At 42.6% G+C, this 15718-nt stretch overlaps 1 protein-coding gene across 1 annotated transcript in view; it reads right to left on the bottom strand.

Moving 5' to 3' along the window:
* ZYG11B (zyg-11 family member B, cell cycle regulator) overlaps positions 1 to 14496 on the bottom strand; it is a 115461-nt gene extending 100965 nt beyond the window's left edge. The window contains exon 1 of the mRNA XM_045291756.1: positions 14467 to 14496. Within this exon, the coding sequence (XP_045147691.1) occupies positions 14467 to 14496 (30 nt within the window). The remainder of the gene's footprint in view (positions 1 to 14466) is intronic.
* Between the last annotated feature and the right edge of the window lie 1222 nt (positions 14497 to 15718).

The following is a 15718-nucleotide window of genomic DNA, read 5'->3' on the forward strand; positions in this document are numbered from 1 at the left end:
CGAGCCAGCGCTTGGCCCCGCCCCCGCCCTCAGTGCGCAGACTCAGCCAAGGTCCTGCGCTTCGGTCCGACCTCTGGCTCGTCCCCGGGCACCCGGGCCCTTAAAGGAGCCACGCCCCCTCAAAAGCCTCCTCTCCTTAAGTAGTCACAGCTTTACATACCACGTGACGACAGACTACCTCCCTCACTGGTTCCGGTCACCTCTAGACCCCTGGGGCATGCTCACTGGGGCTTTCAAATTTTAGGTCACTGTCACTAATATGGTCATAATTTTTTTCTTTTAAAACTTTTATTGGTACATAATCCATATAGCATACAGTCCAGTAGTTCAGTCATGTCAAGGAGAGTGGTACAATCATTACCACAATTAATTTTAGAATATTTTCTTCTTTTGTGTACTCATTGTTCTCTTACCTACGTTTTCCATTGCTCCTTTTCTGTAGTGGTCACCCTGCTTCAGCCTCTCTCTCCCATGCTCACCCCTTAGATCTGATCATTACCAGTAATTGTCGCCTCTCCAAGCATTTTAATGAGTCGAATGAGTAGAAAACCCAGAACAATCATTTTAATCACCCAACTCCCCAATCATCCCTGCTTAAACCCTATAATACCGCGAAGGCCCAAACCCATGGGCTCTACAGCCTTTTCACAATCTACTCCTCACTACGCATCGCCTTACTTTTCTCCCCAAACAGATCCGATTGTATTGTCGACCGTGCAAGGCGTTCCCATACATTCATTTCTCTGCTCCTCTCTTGTCTTTGTAAGACATGGTGAAACTCCAAGGCGTTCTGAACCGGGAGCAAAGCAGAGAGTAGGGATTGGCGAGGAGTAGAGAAAGCCCTGGAGAAGGACAAATGTAAAAGACAAAATGTTCGGGCAGTGGAAAAAGAGGAAGGCCCTTGCCGAGATGGATTGACACAGTGGCTGCAACAATGGGCTCAAACATAAGAACACTTGTGAGACTGGCGCAGGCCTGCGTGGTGTTTCATTCTGTGCTACACGGGGTCACTGTGAGTCGGAATCGACTTGATGGCACCTAACAACAACAAAGAAAGAATCAAAATCAAATCCACTTGGTCTCACTTTAAATTCAGTATCATTATTCTCGAAAGTCACCCCAAACCCATCGCCACCAAGTCCATTCTGAGTCACAGTGCCCCCATATGAATGAGCAGAGCTTTCGAGACGATACTCCTTACAGTTAACTCCACGGGGGAGTCTGAACACAAACGCTTCCGTTAGCAGTTCAACAATGCTGTTAGTCTGGGTGGACTAGAGAAACAAATTCAGAGACACTCATATGTGTATAAGAAAGAGCTTTATATACAAGAGCAGTTGAATATTGAGAAAACATCCCAGCCCAGTCCGGTTCAAGTCCGATATTAGCCCATATGTCCGACACCAATCTATAAAGTCCTCTTCAGACTCACCCAACACATGCAATGATGCCACGTGCAGGAAGATTACAGGCCAGTGGGTGGAAAGTCTTGTAGATCCAGTGGCGGTGCAAGCATCTTAGCGCTGGCAGGGATCTCCACCTGGCTCCTCCAGCTCCCAGGGCTCTGGCTTCTTAGCGAGTGTAGCTCCTTCAGGCTCATTCCCAGGAATGTTTCACGGGGAGTGAGCTATTTATCTCCTTTGCACCTCCAAATGAGGTCATCAAGCTGCGACCTGATTGACAGGCTACACTCCACCTCTTCACTCTTAAATCTCAAATTGACAACAGATTATGTAACTACCACAAATGCTTAACCTACTGCACAACCAGGGCATCCTGCTGAAGAACAAAACCAAACCAAACCTACGGCCAATGAGTTGACTACAACTGGGGTTTCCACAGCCTCAGAAGCAGAAAACTTTCACCACTCCCCAAGCAGCAGCTGGTTGAATCTGTCTAGGATAGTACCCCTCCCCCAGTCATTAATTCCTGACTATACCGCTATGTTTCTCCAGGTCCCTATGTTCTTAAGAAGCGACAACTCAAAAAAGCACACTCACTGCCATCGAGTCGACTCACAGTGCAATAGCACAAGCTAGAACTGCCCCTGAGAGTTTCCAAGGCTGTAACGGTTCACAGGAGTAGAAAGCCCCCTCTTTCCCACTCTGAGCAGTTGGTGGTTTCGAACTGTGGATCACAGCCCAAGGTGAATCTACAAAGCCACCAGGGGCCATTTAGACAATTAGACACGTCTTATCTCTTCAAAGCTCCAACATTACATCCCTCATTCTCACTTCATTGATTATTTTGCTCTCAGTTTCTCTGAGAAAATGGAAACAAGTAACATCTACAAATTCCCACCATTCACCACAGCTTTCGATCTACCCAAAACTCTGCTCATGTACTTGTATTCTGTTTTCTTAACAACAAAGAATTGTCTTTTAGGGCCAAACCCTTCGTGGTGATTTGTAAACATCTGTTCTGAAGGACCCAGTTTTGTTTTTAATACCATTGAAAGTCATTATTGAAACACATGATAAAATGTTCCTGATCATTAGTCATAAGGGAAATACAAATGAAAAGAACTATGAGATACCAACTAACACCCTCAAAAATAGTCCAATTCAAAAAATCAGAAAGCAACAGTGTTGGAGGGGCTGTGGTGAGATAGGAACTTTCATCCACTGCTGGTGGACCTGTAGGTATGTGCAGTCGTTATGGAAATCAATATAGCTATACCTAAAACATATGGAAATTGAGTTACCATATGACCAGCAATCCTCCTACTGGGCATATACCCAGAAGAGGCAAGAAACAAACCACGGCCAGACATCTGTGCTCCAATGTTCATCATTGCGCAGTTCACAATTGCAAGGAGTTGGAAACAACCTAAAATTCCATCACCGAACAAATGGATTAAAAAACTTGTTTTATACATACAATGGAGGACTACGTCTCCCGAAAAAGCAGTGATGAACGCATGAAGCACATCATCACATGGGAAGAGTTGGAGGAAATTATGCTAAACAAAGTGTGGCAGTTACAAAATCTGTCAACTTGCCAAGGGGTGGCCTGTCAATCAGGTCACAGCCAATGAGGCCTCTGTGTGGGCATGGCCTTCTCCTGAGGATTCTGTAGTAAGTCAAGTACAAAAAGAAAAGTACAACATGAGCCCACTGAGGTAAGCTTAAAAAGCACAGGGGTATAGGGGAAAAGCCACTAAATGCAAAAATTCCTGGGCAAGGCCCACACACTCTGGCAGGGGGTCATACCCAACCCAGGATGCACATAGCAGCCAACTAGAAAGGAGGGGAAAAGAGAAAAAAACAGGACATGCACAGAGGGGGAACAGGACACTAACCCACTAACGGGGAGGATATTGTTTATGTCGCCACAGGAAAGGGAAAAAGGGACCAGACCTCAACCTGATATGCCAAACCTTCAGGGCAACATACCGACCTGCATGAAGAACGAACTAATAGAGAGGTCTCTGGGGCTGGCCCCAATCCCAGCTACGTCAATCCCCTCCCCCAGAAGATTGTACTGCAGAGGACAGCACTGAAGATACAGGCCAGGAAGTGTGGCAGGTCTACCTAGACCACACATGAGAGAGAGAGAATAAACTGCATCCTGGCCCACCCAGCCTGAGGATGACAGTCCTGCTTAGAGCAGCCAAGGGATAGTGAGGACCATCCGGCCAGCCCCACCATGAAACACGATGTCCCCTCACTGACCCACAGCACTGCATGGGACAGCTCTAGAGACACAGTGTTGGAATTGTACTCCGTCTGACCCCACTGCACTGGGGTGAAACACAAAGGGGGCACAACAGAGCAGCAAGGGGAACAAAACAACAAAGTCCCCGAGGAATTCCAAAAATAGACTGCAGACTCAGAGGGCAGGGCTTGGCACTTCATCACACTTGATCAGAAAACATACATAAAGTTCAGCAGACAGGTCTGGAACTATTTATACACCCCCATTCTTTTCTTCTTCTTCCTTTTTAAAAAAAATGTCTATCTATATAAGATAGGCAAGATAAACACTTCTGAAGAGAAAACAATGGGATGGATGGTTCTGGGGGATAGAGGAGAGGGGGAAGTGGGGACAAGAGAGAGGGGAGCCAACAAACTCAGGGACAAGAGAACAATAAGAGATCTAAAATCGATGGTGAGGAGGGTGTAGAATGTGTGATGGGTTTGATTAAGGGCAATGTAGCCAAGAGGAATTACTGAGAACCGTATGAAGGTCAAACATGGTAGTGGGACAAGAAGAAAGTAAAAGGAAATAGAGGAAACAACTAGGAAGACAAAGACATTTATAGAGGTATGTATACAGGCATGTACATATGTAAATATATTAATATATAATGATAGGGAAATAGGCCTTTGTACATATATTTATATGTTAAGTATTAAAGAAGCAGACCGACAATGGGCCTCTACTCAAGTACTGCCTCAATGCAAGAACACTTTGTTCTTAGAACCTGACATTCTATGACGATCTCTGAGGACAAAATGGGTGCCCAAGCAAATGTGGTGAAGAAAGCTGATGGTGCCAGCTATTAAAAGATATAGTGTCTGGGCGCTTAAAGGCTTGAAGTTAAACAAGTGGCCATCTAGCAGGGGAGCAGCAAACCGACATGGAAGAAGCACACCAGCCTGTGTGATCATGAGGTGTCAACAGGATCAAGTATCAGGCACCCAAAACAATCCGAGCAATGTAAACGAGAGGGATTGGAGTGGAGACCCAAAGCCCATCTGTAGACAATTGAACATCCCCCCTCACAGAAGGGTCACAAGGAAGGGATGAGACAGCCAGAGTGCAGTATAGCATCGATGAAATGCACAACATTCTTATAGTTCATTAATGCTTCCTCCCCAACCCTCCCTACTATCATGACCCTAGTTTTACCTTATAAACCTGGCTAGACCAGAGCATGTACACTGATACAGATAAGAGCTCTTGACACGTGGAATCCAAGATAGATAAATCTCTCAGGAACAGTAATGGGAGCAGCAATACCATGAGGGTTGGGGGAAAGTGGGGGAAGGAAGGGGGAACTAACTGATTGCAAGGATTGACATATAACACACACACACACACACACACACCTGTATGACCAACAGAAACGTGGGTGAAGGGAGACATTGGATGGGGTAAGATATGAAAATAATAATTTATAATTTATCAAGGGTTCATTGGGGAGGAGAGGGAGGGAAAAAAGAGGAGCTGATATCAAGGGCTCAAGTAGAAAGAAAATGATTTGAAAATGATGATGGCAACATATGTACAAATGTGCTTGACACAATTAATGTGTGGATTGTTATAAGGGCTATAACAGTTCCCGATAAAATCATTTATAAATCATCATTACGAACAATTTTAGAACATTTTCTCAACTCCTGTATCCATCACTAGCTCTCCATTACTTTCCAAGCCTTGCCTGCCACAGCTCTTCACCACACATTGCTACAGCACCCATATCTTCAGTGGTCTCTTCATGAGCAGTCCAGGCTTGCTATTGTTAGCTCCAATACTTCTCCCCACTACAAATCGCTACAAACATTTTACAGACCTACCCTCAATTTTTGCCTCAGACCAGTGACAGTTTATGGCAGGGAAAGTGGTTCCCATTTAGCCAAAAGAACACTGTCTGGGGTCTTAAACTTTACCTACTGCCATCCAGTTGATGTGGACTCAGAGCGGCCCTGGAAAGACAGAGTAGAGCTGCCCCTGTGGGGTCCCAAGAGCTAACTCTTTATAGGAGAAAAAGACTGGTCTTTCTCCTGCAGAACTAGCTAGTGGTTTAAAACTGCTTCAAAAAAACAACAACAAAAACTGCTTCCCTTAAATGCTTGTCTTAAGCAGCCATCTAAATGAGGTGTTATCTAAGTCCACATGGGAGGAGCACACCAGCCCAGGTGTTCCATGGATTATACAACAATACAATTTTCACATGGAAACTTAATGGCAATCCCTTAAGGCTGGTAGAAGGGGTTATTATCACATTTGACAGGTGGGGAAACACAAACTCAGAGAAAGGAAACTTCCCAAGTTCACCATAGAAGAGTTAAGTCTGACTCAGCGCTCATACTGATATTTCACAGAACCTTGGAAAGGACTGGGCTTTATCTCAAGGAAAGAAAGGGCCAGATGAACAGGAAGTCTTTCTGAGAATACAGAATTATGATAACCCAACCGCAAAGTTGGGGAGTCTTATCAGAATCACTTGGAGAGCTTGTCAAACCAGTTTGCTAGGCTTCACCCCAAGCATTTCTGATCCACAAGGGTTGGGGGTGGGGCACCAAAATTGCATTATTAGAAAACTTTCAGGAGATTCTGATGGAGATGCTGATGTTGCTGGTAGAGGCGGACACTCAGAGAGCCACTATGCTACTATATTCTTTCTTCTATCAAATGCCAGAAAGCAAGAGGGGACAATATGAGCAGAAACACAGAAAGGTTTTACATCTCTGTATACCAAAGGGCACCTGACCTAAGCCTTGGTATTTTCACTTTCCGCATATGCAGGGGAAAGCTGGACAGTGAAAAGGGACTGACACATTAGAATTGAGGTGTTGGCCAAGAATATTATCCAATGGACTACCAGAAGAACAAACAAATCTGTCTTAGAAGAACAGCTAGAATGCTCCTAAGAACAAGGGTGTCGAGACTCTGTCTCAAGTACTCTGGATGCCCCCAGGAAGGATACGAGATAAAGTAGAGGGTCAACGAAAAAGAAGAAGGCTCTCAATGAGATGGGCCAACACCGTGGCTACCGCAGTAGATTTGAACGTGGCAAGGATGAAGAAGACGGGGCAGGACTAGGCAATGTTTTCTTCTGTCGTGTGCATGTGTTGGACACTCTGAGAACTGACTCAGCAGAACCTAAAAACAAGGCTGCTTCGAAGGCACAGGTGTACTCTCTCAGAATGAGACCATGGGTCATGGGGATATCAGGGGTCAAGAAGGGTTGGATTCTAGTCCCTGACTTCCACATTAGGGAGGTAGGATTTGATGACCTTTAAAAGATCCTTGGGAACCCTGGAAGCTCAGATTTGGGGTAATTGTTCTTCTTTGTGGGCCTTTTAAGAAAGCATCTGTACAATGTCTAGAGGGCTGAAGATTGGTTAAAAAGGGTGCGATCCAAGGTCCCTACTGGTTTTGATACTCTGGCTTTGTACTATCTAGCCAGTCTTGGTTTCTCCACATACCTGTATCTCCAGGCTGAACAGAACATAACTATTGTCTAACATGAACTACAAGAACTCTGGCAAGTGAGTGTGTGTCTGGGAAGACCTCTTCACATGACAGCTCCAGATAGCCTCGTGGGAGAGGAGTGAGAACTCTAACTGTGGAAGCAGAAACTATGCCTCCAGAGGAGAGACTTAAATTAATTAAGCCTCTTCTCTTGTCTTGATTAAAAAGGAAGAATGGACAAGGAGTTTTGTATAGAGATGAACCAAATTCTTTGACACAAGCAAAACCTTTTTAGCTGACTAAGTAGGCTACAGCAAAAAATTCTCCATAAGATATTTTACTACACTCTAGCTTAAGGAACCTGTGTAGTGTGGTACGCTGCACGTCGGGTGGTGAAATAAGGCCAGTATTTCAATGGTGGTGCAATGGTTCAAGTGCTTGGCTCCCAATCAGAAAGTTGGTGGTGGCAGCCTGCTTCCAGAAAGATTTACAGCTTTGGACACCTATGGGGCAGTTCTATTCTGTCTTAGAGGGTAGTGTCTGTGTTGGAATCAACTGCATGGCAGTGGGTTTGTTTGGGTCTTCTATTAAAAACTATAAATGCTTCTCTTTCTAATGTAAAGCGATAATATCAACTCCTAAAACTGGGTGAAAAAATGTATTTTAGAAAATGGCATCAAGGCATAAAATATGTTTATGGAGAGAAAGAGCATTCATGTGGGAAATATGCCTGCAACCATTCATTTAATTGAAATGGCCTTTTTATTATTTTCTTTTCCTTTTCTTCGTTTTCCAACACACAGTGAAATCTCTGGAGATAAAAAAGCCAATTAGCAGCTCAGTCTCCTTTTTCCTCACTTTCCCACCTTTGTTTTAGAATAAAGGCGCCTCTAGTTCCGATTCAACTATTAATATAAGATTTTTTCCACTGAACAAGGAATCAACACCTTGAGACACAGAGCTGGGAACTTTGGACAAAGACTAGTGCTGACAGCTGCTCAAAGGTGTGGCGTGGGGGAGAGAGAACTATGTGCCAGGTGGGGGGTGGCGGTGGCCATAGATGAACCACTGGTCTGAAGGGGTTTTCTCAGGGCCTCCGTTTAAATCAAGTTCTGCCCCTTTGTTGCTGCCCTCACTAATGACATTCAGTGAAGACTTGACACTGGAAATCTTTATTCTATTGCAAGAATTGTCAAGGTATGGCCCCCAGATCAATAGCATAAGCATCACCTGGAAGCTTTTTAGAAATGCAAAATTTTGGGCCACCAAGCCCTGGAGAATCAGCAGCCCTGAGGGTGGGCCAGCCCAGCAATCAGCGATTTCATAAACCAGATGATTCTGATACAGAATCAAGCTGAAGAGCCACTGGGCTATTCCAACCCTACAATTATGTGGGTTACTTAAGATTCACCTCAGTGACCCATCCAAGTCCTCCTTCATGTCCTCCGTTCTAGCGACCTTCCTTTCCACTTTCACAAGCCACCCCCACACGGCATACTGGGCCCTTGTCAGAATTCAGAATTACTTCATATCTGAAGTCTGAAAATGTCTTACACACCGATTGAGTTCTTTTATCTTTATCTTCATGCGCTCTATATTTTTCTGAGTGGTGATAAACTCTCTCGTGTTTTCAGTGTACCCAAGGTTTTCTCTTTCCCCTAAATTTCAGACCTACCTAAGGCAAATACAGACAACCACCTAGAAACCCTACTGGAGTCTCATATCACAGATCTAAAGATGAACTCCCATGTTGCTACGAAACTTCTTCTGTATCCTGTATTCCCCATCTCATGACCAAATACCCACGGATGCATTATTTAAGAGTAACCAGGGATTAATTCTTTGTTCATTTTATTTAAAACTTAAAATTGTGAATTGGGTGAAGGTTTACAGAACAGGACATCAGTTTTACATTCAACAATTCTACGCATTTTGTTTCAACTCAGCCATTACAATCTCTTCAATGTATCCTCACTTATCCCACGTCCTCCCTGTATTTCCTGCTTCCATTCCTCCGTCTTTCTTTGCCCCCTGAACTTGGGCCCATAATCTTCAAGGTCCCCGTCATCTCTGTCTGGCTAGCAAGCCCAGTCTCTCTTAAGAATGATTCTTAATTCTCTTCCACATTTTTATCAGCCTCGATCCGGAGTTTTCTAAAGCAGTTCTTTTCAGAGCAGCTGGTAGCGGTGGCTGGACACGATCTAGCTCTTCCTGTCTCAGGGCTGTGGAGACCGAGGCTTATGGGGTCTGTTAGTTCACTGGACGAATCATTTCGTCCTGTCTTTGATTTCTGTCATATTTCTTTCCTCTGGATGAGGAGAGACCAATAGTTGCTTCTTAGATGCCCATTCATGAGCTTTCATGACCCCAGTCGTTATTCACCAAGTTAGCGTGTAAGGTATTGTTTGTGAATTATGTTATCAATTGACCTTGGTGTCCCCCAAGACTATGCCCCAGATGCCCTAGGCTCAGTGACACATTTCCTCAAGGTTTTGGGTAAGCCTTAGAACTTTTCATAACTTGACCCCTATATGTTCCACCATAATTATGAATATATGTGCAGCCAATGTAAATATATATAAATATTAGGGATTTTGTCTTGACATCCTCCTCTCCTTCACTCCTTACAACCAAGCAATCATGCCGATTCTGCCACTTTTACCTCTGAGGGCATCATATGGAAATTACTAATTTGGGTTACCAAACAGGGTGCATTGGAGAGATGACTATGGAGATCGAAATGATAAACCTGACTTGAACAGTTATAACTTTGTCGGTTGATCTCCCCTCTGATGCATGTTGGGCCTGATCTGGTTTTCAGCGTTTTCCATACTTTTTGTTTTTGCTTGTTTGTTTTGTTTTTCATATTGGGATTTATCTCAGGTGTATTTTGTCATTGGGGGTAATTCTCTTGAATTTTTATTTGTTTTCAGTGTATGAAACTCAGGATTAATGAACCTATAAAGACAAAAACTAGAATAAGGGTCCTCAGGGGCACAGTGGGGGTGGAGGGTTAAAGGGGAGCTGATATCAAGGCGTTCAGAAGGAAGAGAATGTTTTGAAACTGTAGTAACAATTGTACAATACTGCTCGATGTGATAGAACTATGGAACGATGTGATATCTGTATTAACTCCCAATAAAATAGTTTTGGAAAAATATATATATTGTTTTTAAAGAGCAATATGGGAGGGAAAAAGCAATACAGAAATAGCTTTAAAAAAAGAAATTACTGATTTATTCAACAGATATTGAATATTGCAAAGCCCTTCCCAAAGTAGAAATTCTTTGGGTGATTTTTCAAATCTGTTCCTCCTCCTTACTGCACTATCCCTTTCACCAGTACCCATATTAAACTTAATATTTTTCCCCTAAGCCAGTGCTTCTCAACCCCAACTTCACATTCGAAATAACAATTAGCTTTTAAAGCTACAAAGCCCAAGTCCAGAAACCAAATAATTGAATTTAATTGCACAGGGGTGGGGATTTTTATTGTTAAATTCCCTAGGTGACCGGGGACAGCCTTGAGAAGAATGAGAACTCCAGCACTCTTCCTTGTGCTCATGCGGAACCTGACATGGCTCAAGAGGCAGGTATGCAAACAATACAAGGGAATATTACCTGGTTTAAAACTAAGAAAGATGGGTGTTAGGATTTGTATTTGTCTAGGTACTTTAGAGAAACAAATCCACAGCAACTCATGTATAAGAGAGTTTTATGTAAAGAAAAGGTGCATCATGAAAATATCCCAACCCAATGCTGCCCAAGCCCACAAGCCCAACATTAACCCATTTACCCAACACCAGTCCACAAAGTCCTCCACCTCACAAAACAGAAGCAATGACGCCGACTGCAGGAGGAAAGCTGAGTCAGTAAACGAATAAGCATCTCAGCACTAGCAGGGGTCTCCACACGGCTGCTCCAGCACCCAGGGCTGCATCAGGATAGGTCCATGTGGCTTCTCCTTGGGGATGTCTTGTAGGAAGTCAATCTTGCAAGCTGAAGCAGGGAACTGCTAAGGCAGCTGCACCCTGGTGCGACCATCACAAAACAAGAGACCCGAGAACTAGAAAGGCAAGGATCACCACCCATTTATCCCTCCACCTTTCAATTAGCCCCACATGTGATTATCGGCCAGGTTGGCACAATTAACTAACTCAGGGTTGTATCCTCTCATTGTGCTTATTCAATCTACATGCTGAGCAAATAATCAGAGAAGATAGATTATAAGAAAAGGGATGCAGCATCAGGATTGGAGGGACTCTTATCAGCAACCTGCGATATGCGGATGACACAAACTTACTACTTACTGAAGGGGAGGATGACTTGAAGCATTTGCTGATGAAGATCAGGATGCAGGCAAAATCCTCACAACTGGACTAAGGTAACATCATGACAAACAGAAAACAGATTGAAGTTGTCAAGGATTTTATCTTGCTTGGATCCACAGTCAATGCTCAGGGAACAGCAGGTAAGAGATCAAACAACACATTGCATTGGGTAAATCTGCTGCACAAGACTTGTGTAGTGTTGAAAAGCGAGAATCTGCTAAGGTACGCCTGGCCTGATCCAAGCTATGGTATTTTCAATGGTCTCAGCTGCATGTAGAAATTGGACAGTGAATACAGAAGACCGAAGAGGAATCAGTACATTTGAATTGGAGTGCTGTACTGGGGAAGAATATTGAAAGTACAATGGACTGCCAAAGGAACAAACAAATCTGTCTTGGAAGAAGTAGAGGCAGAATGATCCTTAGAGGCAAAAATAGCAGGACTTTGTCTCTTATACTTTGGCTGTGTTATCAGGAGGGGCCAGTCCCTTGAGAAAGACATGCTGCTTGGTAAAGTAGCAGGGCAGTGAAAAAGAGACAGAGACGCTCAGCATGATTGACACCGTGACTGCACCAATGAGCCAAGGAGAACAATAATGGTGAGGAGGGTGCAGAAACAGGCAATGTTTCCTTCTGTTGTACATAGGGACGCTGAGTCAGAACCAACTGGGCGGCACCTTTATTACAAGTGGCCTAACGTAGATGTTCTAGACCAGTGGTTCTCAACCTGTGGGTCGCGATCCCTTTGGGGGTCAAATGGCCCTTTCACAGGGGTCACCTAGACCATCAGAAAACACATATTTCCAATGGTCTTAGGAACTGAGACACTGCTCCTCTACCCGTCTCCAGGGAGGTCTGCCCACATGCAGATATGCCCACATAGGAGTACCTGATGTGATGACATCATCACGCCAACCCTATCACATATACCCCAAACAAATACAGGTGTGTGACAGGGTTGGCGCCATAATGTACTTATGCAGACCAGTCACACGTGTAGAGAGCAGCTACTGTATAGAAAGCAGCTGCTATGTTAAAAGCAGCAGTATTGGAGGTAAAATGACACTTGATTACTGGGTAAATGTAAAATCATGTACTGTAAAATCATCAACTACTGCAAAAAATATATATCTGTACCATGAGAATTTAATCTGGATGCTGATCAGTCTTTTTATATTCCACTGTGGTTGATGTGAATACTGTCCCCTGGTGATAGTAACGGGTATGTAAAAAAACAACACAGAATGGTAAATCATAGGAAACCTTAATGAACTGCATTGACTGAACTATGCCATGTATCATCTTTGGTACTATTAAAGATATTGTTATATATTATTTTCATTAGCAAACCATCCCATGACAATGGCTCGTGTAGAGAAGAACGTTAAGAAAAGAAATTATAGTGAGGATTTTTTACAGTATGGTTTTACCTCAATAATTACAGCAGGAATTGAGAAACTGAAATGTGTTATTTGTTGTGAAGTTCTATCAGCCGAATCTATGAAGCTGAACAAACTAACTCACTATGTTGATAGCAAGCATCCGAGCTTTGCCGGCAAGGATACCAACTATTTTAGAAGCAAAGCTGATGGACTCAAGAAAGCCAGACTCGACACTGGTGGCAAGTACCACAAACAAAACGTAGCAGCCGTTGAAGTTTCATATTTGGTGGCACTCAGAATCGCCAGGGCTATGAAACCTCACACCATTGCTGAGGATTTACTGTTGCTAGCGGTCAAAGACATTGCAAGTTATGATCAGAGACGAATTTGTTATGAAATTGAGGGCAATTTCCTTATCTAATGACACTGTCCACAGAAGAATAAGTGACATGTCTGCTGATAGTCTTGATCAGATAATCCAGGAAATTAAATCGGCTCCACTTCCAATATTTAGCATCCAGCTTGATAAATCTACAGATGCTGCAAACTGTTCAGTTACTGGTTTACATGAGGCATACTAATGATGGTGACTTTAAAGATGAGTTTCTTTTTTGCAAACTTCTTGAAACAACAACTACTGCACATGATGTATTTGACACAGTTGGTTCATTTCTGAAAGAACATAAGATCTCTTGGGAAAAGGTTTGTGGTGTTTGCACAGATGGTGTTCCAGCTATGCTAGGATGTTGATCTGGATTTCAACGTTTGATACTGAATGAGTCACTAAAAGTCATTGGAACGCACCAAAATTCATTGGCAAGTATTAGCAATGAAGACACTGCCACAAGAGTTACAGGAAGTAATGAAAAGCGTCATAAGTTCTGTCAATTTTGCAAACCGTCGACTGTTTTTGCAACTGTGCAGCGAGTTGGATGTGCCAAACAATGCTCTGCTATTTCACACTGAAGTGAGATGGTTGTGGAGAGGAAACATTTTTAAATGTGGTTTTTTTTAAGGTGTCAGCAAGCTAACTTTATTCATAGGCAATGGGGACTCCATGCACATTTTTAAAATCACTTTTTTTTTAACTTCAAGCTTTTTGTGCATTATAAAAAAACTGAGAAGCAAGAAGTAAAAAGCAAAGAACACAAAAGGCATCCAAAATCATTTTGATGATTTCATACAGTTTGACATCTTTCTATACTCTATGCATGTATATAAATGACTGAGCATACAATTTTAGGTGGTTGAGGTCACACAGTATGGATTCATGCATTTTTCCCCCCACACCATGAATATTTACCAATTCAAAGTCCCTAAGCCATGAAGTATTTTGTAAAATGTGTTTTTAACCTTCGTGATGAACTCAAAACGTTTTTTTAACCAGAAAGCAAGTCCGCAGTTCAAAGTACTTTTCAGCGATAAAAGTGGACTGCAGAAAATAGCTTACTTGGTTGCCACTTGAATGAGTTAAATTTATCACTGCCAGGACCAAATGCGATATGCCTCAATTTGTCTGAAAAGATCCCATCATTCCAAATGAAACTTCAGCTTTGGCAAAAAAAAAAAAAAAAAATTGGATGAAAATAAAATTTACATGTTGCCTACCTACCTTAGCTGCTTTCTTTGAGGAACATGACATTGCGCCAGACAAAAGGATTATGATGATAATTTCTGTGAAAGAACACTTGCACACGCTTGCAGACAAAATTTCATCATACTTCCCAAATCTACCTGACACCCCATTTGCACTTGCCAGAAGCCCGTTCACAGTCAGAGTTGAAGATGTTCCTGAGACAGCACAAAAGGAGTTCACTGAACTTATTAAAGCGATGCAGCGAGAACGGATTTCTCTACAATGCCAGTTACAAAATTCTGCATCAAGTGTTTGCAGTCCTAGCCTGTTCTGTCTGCGACAGTGTTCCGCCTTCTTCCATTTCCAACAACATATCTTTGTGAAACAGGGTTTTCCAGCTTGTTGGTTATCAAGTCTAAATACAGAAGTAGACTTGTTGTGCTCTTGCAAAGACTGCCTGAGAATTTCTGATCTGATGAGAAAGAAGCTATCTCAACCTTCACACTGATGTTGGCTTTTAAAAAAAAATTATTTTATTGGGCGTTCATACAACTTTTATCACAATCCATACACACATCAATTGTGTAAAGCACATTTGTACATTCATTGTGCTCATCATTCTCAAAACATTTGCTCAAAAAAAAAACATTTGCTCTCCACGTAAGCCCTTGGCATCAGCTCCTCATTTCCTCCCCTCTCTCCTTGCTCCCCCCTCCCTCATGAACCCTTGATAATTTATAAATTATTATTTTGTCATATATAATACTGTCTGACGTCTCCCTTCACCCACTTTTCTGTTGTCCGTCTCCCAGGGATGAGGTTATAAAGGGGAACCCTGGAATCAATTTCCTTTTCTACCCCACCCTCCCTCCAATAATGTTGGCTTTTTATGAATACTGTCGCAAAATGTAGCAATGTATTTTATTGTTGTTATATTAAGACTGTTGCCCATGCTACATCATGCTTCAAGACAAGATTTCATTTATTTGTAATTAGAAATAAATATTTCATGATATATAATTACATATTTTTTGTGTGATTAATCAACTATGTTTTAATTATGTTCAATTTGTAACAATGAAAATACATCCTGCATATCAGATATTTACATGACGATTCATAACAGTAGCAAAATTATAGTTATGAAGTAGCAACAAAAATAATTTTATGGTGGGGGGGTCACCACAACATGAGGAACTGTATTAAAGGGTTTCGGCATTGGGAAGGTTGAGAACCACTGCTCTAAACTTTATCCTCTGGTACCTTTAAAATAATTTTGAAAACTTAT

This window comes from Echinops telfairi, unplaced genomic scaffold (assembly GCF_000313985.2).
Source record: "Echinops telfairi isolate 266 unplaced genomic scaffold, ASM31398v2 ScPeMD7_443;HRSCAF=831, whole genome shotgun sequence".
Lineage (NCBI taxonomy): Eukaryota > Metazoa > Chordata > Mammalia > Afrosoricida > Tenrecidae > Echinops > Echinops telfairi.